Source organism: Salvelinus sp. IW2-2015, linkage group LG13 (assembly GCF_002910315.2).
Source record: "Salvelinus sp. IW2-2015 linkage group LG13, ASM291031v2, whole genome shotgun sequence".
Taxonomy (NCBI): domain Eukaryota; kingdom Metazoa; phylum Chordata; class Actinopteri; order Salmoniformes; family Salmonidae; genus Salvelinus; species Salvelinus sp. IW2-2015.
In genome coordinates this window covers 12,739,141-12,749,058 of record NC_036853.1, presented here as the reverse complement: position 1 = coordinate 12,749,058, position 9,918 = coordinate 12,739,141, and the positions used below count along the sequence as shown (strand labels likewise).

At 43.2% G+C, this 9,918-nt stretch overlaps 1 protein-coding gene across 2 annotated transcripts; it reads right to left on the bottom strand.

The window, feature by feature from the left end:
- Nucleotides 1-461: 461 nt before the first annotated feature.
- Nucleotides 462-9,617, bottom strand: LOC111972141 (alpha/beta hydrolase domain-containing protein 17A). Of its 2 annotated transcripts, none has more exons than XM_023999015.2 (5): nucleotides 8,667-9,617; nucleotides 8,102-8,483; nucleotides 6,927-7,121; nucleotides 6,230-6,409; nucleotides 462-5,029 (listed from the first exon to the last, which is right to left on the bottom strand). In XM_023999015.2, exons 2-5 carry the CDS (start codon nucleotides 8,473-8,475, stop codon nucleotides 4,804-4,806), a joined length of 975 nt encoding a protein of 324 aa, XP_023854783.1. In that variant the 5' UTR covers nucleotides 8,476-8,483; nucleotides 8,667-9,617; the 3' UTR covers nucleotides 462-4,803. The 2 variants fall into 2 exon arrangements, with proteins under 2 accessions (XP_023854783.1, XP_023854781.1); XM_023999013.2 differs by having other exon boundaries at nucleotides 9,391-9,617.
- Nucleotides 9,618-9,918: the final 301 nt, after the last annotated feature.

Here is a 9,918-nt window from a genome sequence, read left to right as displayed (position 1 = left end):
GCAAATTCTTACAAGGCACCCCCGCCCTCCTCCCCCTTTTCCTCATGCTGATGACGGGGATTTGGGCCTCAACTTGACAAAGCAGTATATCCTTTGCGTCGGAATCATTAAATAAAAAATCTTCGTCCAGTTCAAGGTGAGTAATCGCTGTTCTGATGTCCAGAAGCTCTTTTCGGTCATAAGAGACGGTAGCAGCAACAAAATACAAAATGAGTTACAATGTGAAAAAACTAACAAAATAGCACAGTTGGTTAGGAGCCCGTAAAAGCCAGCAGCCGTATAGCAGCTGGTAGACTAGCCCTCTGAGGCCTTTTCCAACACTTATGCTACTCTTTCTTTATAGCATGCCAAAAGTGAATCAATGGGAAAATGGTGAATAGAGTTGACTTAAACATAATTTACAGAGAGCAGTTCTATATCAATGGGAGAAACATAATAGGAATCGCAACAGACACAGAAGGTTTATTTTATCAATTCATGTTTGTTTTTATTTTTGGAATAAAGATAAAACATTTCTATAACGTAATATAACAAAGTTGTAAATAATAAACAATGCATAACTGGATAGAATAACACACCAACCCATCATCACCTTGGATCCAAATACTCACCCCCAAAACTTATCCATAGAGATAGCACATACAGTGCCTTCGGAAATATTCAGACCCATTGACTTTTTCCACATTTTGTTACGTTACAGCCTTATTCTAAAATGGATTAAATAGATAAAAATCCTCAGCAATCTAAACACAATACACCATAATGACAAAGCAAAAACAGGTTTTTCTAAATGTGTGTAAATGTATTACAAAAACCAGATACCTTATGTAAATAAGTATTCAGACCCTTTGCTATGAGACTCAAATTGAGCTCCGGTGCATCCTGTTTCTATTGATCATCCTTCAGATGTTTCTACAACTTGATTGGAGTCCACCTGTGGTAAATTCAATTGATTGGACATGATTTGGAAAGGCACACATCTTTCTATATAAGGTCCCACAGTTGACAGTGCATGTCAGCGCATAAACCAAGCCATGAGGTCGAAGGAATTGTCCGTAGAGCTCCGAGACAGGATTGTGTCGAGGCACAGATCTGGGGAAGGGTACCAAAACATTTATGCAGCATTGAAGATCCCCAAGAACACAGTGGCCTCCATCATTCTTAAATGGAAGAAGTTTGGAACCACCAAGACTCTTCCTAGAGCTGGCTGCCCGGCCAAACTAAGCAATCGGGGGAGAAGGGCCTTGGTCAGGGAGGTGACCAAGAACCCGATGGTCACTCTGACAGAGCTCCATAGTTCCTCTGTGGAGATGAGAACCTTCCAGAAGGACAACCATCTCTGCAGGACTCCACCAATCAGGCCTTTATGGTAGAGTGGCAAGACGGAAGCCACTCCTCAGTAAAAGGCACATGACAGACAGCTTGGAATTTGTCATGAGCCACCTAAAGACTCTCAGACCATGAGAAACAAGATTTTCTGGTCTGATGAAACCAAGATTGAACATTTTGGCCTGAATGCCAAGTGTCACATCTGGAGGAAACCTGGCACCATCCCTACAGTGAAGCATGGTGGTGGCAGCATCTTGCTGTGTGGATGTTTTTCAGAGGCAGGGACTGGGAGACTAGTCAAGATCGAGGCAAAGATGAACAGAGCAAAGTAAAGTACAGAAACCTGCTCCAGAGCACTCAGGACCTCAGACTGGGGTGAAGGTTCACCTTCCAACAGGACCACGACCCTAAGCACACAACCAAGACAATGAAGGAGTGGCTTCGGGACAAGTCTCTGAATGTCCTTGAGTGGCCCAGCCAGAGCCCGGACTTTAACCCGATCAAACATCTCTGGAGAGACCTGAAAATAGCTTTGCAGCAACGCTCCCCATCCAACCTGACAGCTTGAGAGAATCTGCAAAGAAGAATGATAGAAACTCCCCAAATATAGGTGTGCCAAGCTTGTAGCGTCATACCCAAGAAGACTCAAGGTTGTAATCGCTGCCAAAGGTGCTTCAACAAAGTACTGAGTAAATGGTCTGAATACTTTTGTAAATGTTATATTTACCTGTTTTTGCTTTGTCATTATGGGGTATTATTTGTAGCTTGATGAGGGAAAAAATACAATTTAATCAACTTTAGAATAAGGCTATAACCTAACAAAATGTAGAAAAAGTCAAGGGGTCTGAATACTTTTTGAAAGCACATTACATTTGAATACAAAAATTAATTTCCATAACTTAGTTTCTTCAAACAAAAGCTCTGAATGTGTCTGTCTGGAACTCGTCTCACACTCGAAGTACAGTCAGTCCGTCACCTCCCACCAGGGTTGCAAAATTCTGTGAACTTTCAATAAATTGCCATCTTTATGTAATACATGTATCACTAGCCACTTTAAACTATGCACTTTTATGTTTACATACCCTACATTACTCATCTCATATGTATATACTGTACTCGATACCATCTACTGCATCTTGCCTATGCCGTTCTGTACCATCACTCATTCATATATCTTTAGGTACATATTCTTTATCCCTTTACACTTGTGTGTATAAGGTAGTAGTTGTGGAATTGTTAGGTTAGATTACTCGTTGGTTATTACTGCATTGTCGGAACTAGAAGCACAAGCATTTCGCTACACTCGCATTAACATCTGCTAACCATATGTATGTGACAAATAAAATTTGATTTGATTTAAATTCCCCTGTTTTCCATAAGTCCTGGTTGGATGACTCGAGTCCTGCTTATTCCCTCCTGTGTCCGGGAACCCTCCAACTGGGATTTCGGGAAAATAAGTGAATTTCTTGAATGTTCCCTGAATTTTGCAACCCTACCTCCCAGACACATGCTCCTCTCTCAGGCCACCCAGACACAGAAATCAGTTGTATTGCTTGTATTCTCGATACAATAGTCCATCATAGGGAGTAAACTCACTTTTGTTCCCTAACTGTATGCAGTGACTGATAAGAAACCCATGTACTATGGGTGATGTGATGGACTTTTTCTTTGGTTCTGATGAACATACCATTAGAAAAGCAGGCACGCTTTGTTCAAGACAGAACATTTCCTGTTAAACTTTGGTTGCTATGTACATGTTATCCTGACTCCCCCAAAACCCAACTCAAGGATCTCCACTATCTTGTGGTGGTAGACCCCATATGCCAGAGAAGTTGGGCATTCGTTCAAGTCAACTTTCACACACAGACAGACAGAAATGGTGGAATCCCAAGTCTGTCTGAAATAGTGTGGCAACAGGACGAAGTGAGTGAAAAGGGCTAGTTGGAGTTGAAAAGGGAGCCTGCTGGAAATAAACCTGGTCAATAACAAAATAGAGCACATCCTATTCCATAGCTCTACTAATGTTATAATGAAGTGTTATTTACCCTAAAATGAAGTAAACAAGAAACTAATCACACATGTAACATGACATGGCTGAATAAGTGTTTTCAAATGTCATATGGTACCAGCAGCGTGTACTGTACATCATTGGCGCCACTCTACTGTACAGCGTAAAAAATATTATTGAAACATGTATGACTGTTCAATTTCCCATCAAACTAAGCTGCATTAATGGATGTGGAGAGTTTGACCCTTTTCAATCCATTTTATCCTAATCTTTAGCAGCAAGTTCAGTTAATACTCCATTCAGCTTAGTCTCATCTGACCCGACCCAATTTACTATGTGAATGGCCATTACTGGCAAAATCTTAGTGATTCACAATGATTTAGTGTTTTTGGAGGTATGAAATAAACTCACTGATTTAGAAATACCTAAAAGTGAAATTCTTTGTACAACTCTGTAAATCACTTACAAAAAAGCCTTTGAAAACATCTGAAGCTGGATGTGGAACCACCATTTCAGACAGAAACCCAGTAAGAGGTGAATTTAGTTCAGTGCGTGAAACATAAGAGTGGTTGCCGTGCTAGAAACATGAGTGGTTGCCGTGCTAGAAACATAAGAGGGGTTGCTGAGCTAGAAACATAAGAGGGGTTGCCGAGCTAGAAATTAATCTTGCCTTAGAGATATCCAAGCGACTTAAGAATGCTTTTGAAACAATTAATTTGGCTGAGATTTTGAACTTCAGCCAAAGCAATAATTCTGCAACTTTTTGCTCTAATCACTTTCTGGATTCAAATGAATCCATGCTTAATAATTATAAAAATTTCCGATTTATATGTCTATGAAACAAATGATTAAATTACATCTTAATTGTAAACGAGAGAGAGAGAGCTAAGAAGATTCCACACAAAACATTCGCAACAAACCTGCTTTCAAACAGGACAGTTATACTAATCTGTCAATACCACATGATTTGTAAAGTAGTGGCTCAGTGTCATGTGTTAAAAGATAAAATGACAAATATTCATCACTCAATTATTTGTCCATGTTAGGGTTGTTAGTTAAAGTTGAATCATGTGTAAATGTCTCAGAAGAGGTTAAACAGTACATGTTTGGAACACCTGACCTATCTGAGGTTGTGTTAGGCTGGGGTAAGAGAGAGGCGCTTTAGACAGACCAGTAGAGAGCCCTCCATGTCTGGGTTGCATTCTTGCACTGTCCCCGGGGCGAGAGGTGGACTAGAGAATCCCTGACCAGGATTAATGACAGAGACAGAAAAGACGGAAAACAACAAAAAGACAGGGCTGTGAGCATCCAGACAAAGTTGACCAAAAGGTGAAGGATTATTCATTCTGAGAGGCCAGACTTCACCCCTCCTCCAAGACAGAGCCACCCATTTTCACTGACCCACTCCGACCAGGGGAACAGCACGGAGCCAGAGGAGGACTGGGGGCTCAGGTGGTATGGGGGTATCAGGCGTGCTGTGCGGCCAGCTCCTGGCCAATGAAGCGGCGCAGGCGCTCCAGGTACTGGCTGTACAGTTCGATGTCATTGTGTCCCGCCCCCTCCACCCAGAGTGGCTCCACGGCCTTGGGACAGCGCTCGAACAGAGCCAAGCCGTGGGAGAAGTCGATCACCTCGTCCTCCGTCCCGTGGATGATCAGCACCGGCGACGTGATCTTAGACACCTTCTCAATGCTGACAGAGAGAGAGGCAGAGTTAGAGACTGGGGATTAGGGAAGCAAAGGTAGTCACTTGCCATGTGTGTAACAACACTGTTATAAGTAAGTATGTTCTTAAAGGGTAACCGTGGACAGAAAGCGCTGTACAGACTTCTGTCTGTTCTAGCATGGCCGGTTAGTGCAACCTGCCCTCTGCAACGAGCACTGACCAGCAACTGTTGCCTAACAGGTCGAGGAACAAACAGGACAGACAGTAGATAAATTAGATCATAATACTGCTGCATGTAAATGCATCTCCCAGCTCAGCTCAATCAACTAGTTCAGAAGGAAGAGAGTACTCATAGTCCTCCCTCTGTCCCACACATAACTGTGGGTTGGCTATAAGCACATACAGATCTGAACCAAGCTAGTATTACATTACTGGGAGTCCACGGACCGGATGGCGTATGGCAGGGGTCGGAAACAGGCGGCCTGCGGGCCAAAACCAGCCTGCGAGTGATTTTAGTTTATCAAAAAAGACAAAAATCACAAGGAACTCAGCAAAAACTTTGTATTCCTACAAATACTTGTTCAAGTGTACAAATTATCTTAATTTTCCGGCCCCCGACCATCCGCTTGGACACATCGGTCCTCGGCTGAATCTAGTTGCCTACTCCTGGAGTATGGGAGTCAGTGTGGGCTGAAGAGTGGGGAGAGCCAGCTAGGCAACAGGCACCCGGGGGTGGAGCAGAACACTGGAGGCTTTCACCACAGAGCAGAGGCATCCCCATCACCTACTCTACTCCTACACTGGCACTGCCTGGTACTGGACTGTAATGGAATCCTATTCAGTGAACAAACATGTGATTCTAATGGCTCAAATACCACACCATCACACTTTACATAATAAAGGGTGATGATATGATAAAATGACTGGAGGAGTCAGTGTTTACGACACCTGCTTATGATCTGATGCAGAGTGAGAGATGACTCAGTTATGACTCAGATGTGATGAGGCTGTTTCCCCATTGAGAGAGAGAGAGACTGAATAATGAAATAAATGAGAGATTGCAGTTCTTCTTCTTTTAGTTGGACAAATCTTTTGCCACTTCCATTTCTACACTTATATATCCTAATCTCATCATGTGCTATTATGTGAAAATGCCAAAAGGCAGACAGACAAGCAGTCAGAGTTGAAGATAAAGAGATAAGGAGGAAGGTGTTGTAGGTTACTCACTTGGGGAAAGCATCAAAGCAGTAGGTCTTCTTGGTGTCTGGGAAGGCCACCCGCATGCCAGAGGTGAGGGGGGAGTGGAGCACCACAGCGGCACACTCATACCGAGATGCCAGGTCGACCGTGGGCACGGTGCCAATGCTCTGCCCGTACAGGATTATGTTCTCTGGGCTGATGCCATATCTGATCACAACCAGGAAGAAAGAGGAATTAAACACAATCATGTATGTCAGGGAAAAGCTAGGAGTAGCAAACACTAAAACAATTTGAACATAAATCACTCCTTTGAAGCCTAAACTATGATAATATGTAATGACAACATACTTTTATCATATAGATCTAGGAGTAACGGGTAACAAATGTCTGCGAACATGGCACGCCTAACATAAACACCAGCTGTAGCTCCATAACATCTATCCAAGGACAGCCATTGATAACACAGCATCCCATCAAACTAATGAGACAGTCCATTAGCTGCATGAGCCTGTCATTGTGTGACATTACACCCCCCCCCCCCCCCCCCTCTGTAAGGTGACATCTCCCAATGACTACACAGCCGTCCCTCCCTGACATGATGATGTATAGAGCCCCAGCCTGCCCAGCCCTGTGCGTTGCGTCTCTTATACACATCTAGATGTGTATAAGAGACAGATGATGTATAGAGCCCCAGCCTGCCCAGCCCTGTGCGTTGCGTAAGTACCGTGTGCGCAGGGCCTGCCAGGCGGCGTCAATGTCAGCGTAGAGGTTCTTCTCTGAAGGCTTGCCCGTGCTGACACCGTAGCCGGAGTAGTCGTAGGAGAAGATATTGCAGTTGATACGCGTTCCCAGGCCGATATAGAAGCTGCTCATCTGGCCAAGGTCCACTGCATTGCCGTGAGAGAACAGCACTGTGAACCTGGTGAGAGAGGCCACAGAGAGACAACTAGGTTACCAAGATAGACTGTACCTGGTCTTTTTACCTACCCTGACCTGTACTGTGTGAACAGCAGATTCCCATTAAAACCTCAGGAATTACCGATTTGAATGGGACTTGAATGTGCTGATTAAGGTAAACTGGTTATGGCCACAGACTGAAGAGAGGACTAGTTCACTAAGTTTAACTCCTGTCTTTTTACTTGTTCTGTATTACATGAATAATAGGGTTGGTATTCCCCAAGCATCAGCCTTGTGCTTTCTATTCATGAATGCAAGCTGTGCTCCCTAAAGCCACTGGATACTCTCTATTCCCTAAAGAGACTTGGCCCCTCCCATACAGTAAGTCATTTCTTTGCTCTTGGGCTTTTTACTCAAAATACCCTGAACAAGGAGTGCCATATTACATTCACTTGTGACGCTGGCACTACATCAAGTGTAACAGGACCCAGTCCATGTCTTCGCCAATCAATTTAGCTGATTACTGAAATAAATCAACAGGAGCAACAAGTAGGCTACCTGAAGCCATACCATGTGAAAACATAATGATGTATAAACTCCGCAAACCAGACTATCAATCACCAATAGACAAATTAGACTATCACAACTCACCAATATCATCTTACAAAACCACAGGCAAAAAATGAGAGCATGTATTGGGGTAAGGACAAGGAGAATGGTATCGGTAGGTCAAAGAAGATGGCATGAACAATGAATGAGGAAAGCAGGAAGAGAACAGATTTGAGATAGCCTGACACAACGAGGAAGCAAGTACAGGAAGTAAAGAAATAGGACACAAGCAAAATAATGGCATAACAAAAACAAGACGAACAGGGGGTGAGTTTATCAGAGGATGTGTGACACATGGTGAAACAATAGGGCCTCAATGAGCCAAGGTGTGTACACACACACACACACACACACACACACACACACACACACACACACACACGTGTGACTAACCTGGCAGTGGGGGCACAGCGGATGTACATGCATCCCACTCTGTTTCCACGACTGGAGCGGGTAAGGAACACATCTGTAGCATCCAGTTCTCTCTGGGAATACTGGAACTCGGCTCGCTCTGTCAGGTGGAGCTTCCATTTTCCTTCTGCAGGACCAGTGCTGACTGAACCCCCTACAGCAGCCCCAGGTACCCCACTAGCTCTGGATCTCAGCCCTGCGGTCCCTTCTGTCCCCGGGGCTACAGACCCCTCTAGGTCTGGGAGGAGGGAATATGTAGGCTCAGGAGGCAGGAAGGCAAGCTTGGCAGCAATACGGCTCGGAAAGGGGGGGCAGCAGAACAGGCAGCATAGCTCACTGACAGATAGGCCATTCATTGTCCACTCTGTGGGGGCAAAGACAGATGAGCACTGTGATTGTATGTTATTCTGTACTACAATGGAATTTGATTCACAAATTCCACTGTAGTTAAAAATGTTCTGAACAAGACTTGACAATTGTATCTGTCATCAATGGTTAATAAAAATAACAAAATAACAGAACATCTTATGTTAGAAGTCAGGCCTACCTGTTATTGAGAAAGAAACTAACTACCATGCAAAAATATACCAGAAATCCCAAGTCAAAACAATACTCTCCAAAACAAAACAGGGAAAGTTGTCCTGTCAGCAAAAATCAAAAAGTAGCTAAGACAGTAGTCTGAAAATGTAATTTTGAAAGTAGAATCGGGGGATTTTGAAGTATGGCTTTAGTCCACGTGAAATCCATATTTCCAAGTATTGGCTGTTGTTATTGAGGTATTTTCGGGCGCATCAACTTGATCATGGTTGGAGAGAATTGAGTAACTTCAGCCAGCAGGTAATGTTATAGCTACTTTCTCAGTTAGCTAGCTAATGACTAACTAATGAACAACTGTCTGGACCTGGATAGCTGAAACACCCACTCTGTTTATATCTCATTACACATAACTGCAGCTGACGGTTTGCTGAGAAGTGTATCCCACCCACTGTAGTCAGCTGTAGCTAGCAGGGTTCAACAATGTTGACCTTCTACTAGCTAGCCTTCAAGAGAAGGAGTCAAAGCGTTAACGTTAAGTCGTGCCTTTAAAACACGTTCAAACTGCAACGAAATAAGTAAACACACCGGCACTGCTAAAAATAATGAGACACAAATACAATTTTCGGATTAACCAGATACCAAATCAAGGCTGGCCATCTAATGTTAGTTAGCAGAAATGTATCCGCTAACTAGCTAGCATTGGGTAGCCAGCTAACTAGTTTAGCTATTCAGACCTGGAAACACCGTCTCCTCAGATAGGACCGTCATTTATGGACTGATGCAAATATATAGCGAGACTTAAAAAACCAAGCGTCCAGGATACCCGTTTTGATAATCACATATGTTTTGTGGTTGAAATTATTACTTTCGAGCAGCTAGCTAGCTACTGCATTTATTAATCCATTCCATTGGATGTGCAATATATATTTTTCCTTCTGTTCGCCGCGTCCGGAAATGACAGTGAAGGGGGAAAGCTTCCAATGGGAAAGCAGGGGGAACTTTGATCGTCACTAGTTACCACAAACACAAAATCATAAACCCCGCCTATTTCTACAATTTATCTTCTTAAAATATGATTTTAAACGTTAATTTATAACCACACTGCTAACCTTATGCACAACCATAGCCTTGAATTAAGATTAAAAAGCAAATGGTTGTTTTCATGTATTTTCTACGATATAGACAATTTTGACTTTGTGGCTGTGGTAAATAGTGGAAACCGAGAACTTTGTTATCAAACAGATCTATGTTACAGAGAGTGT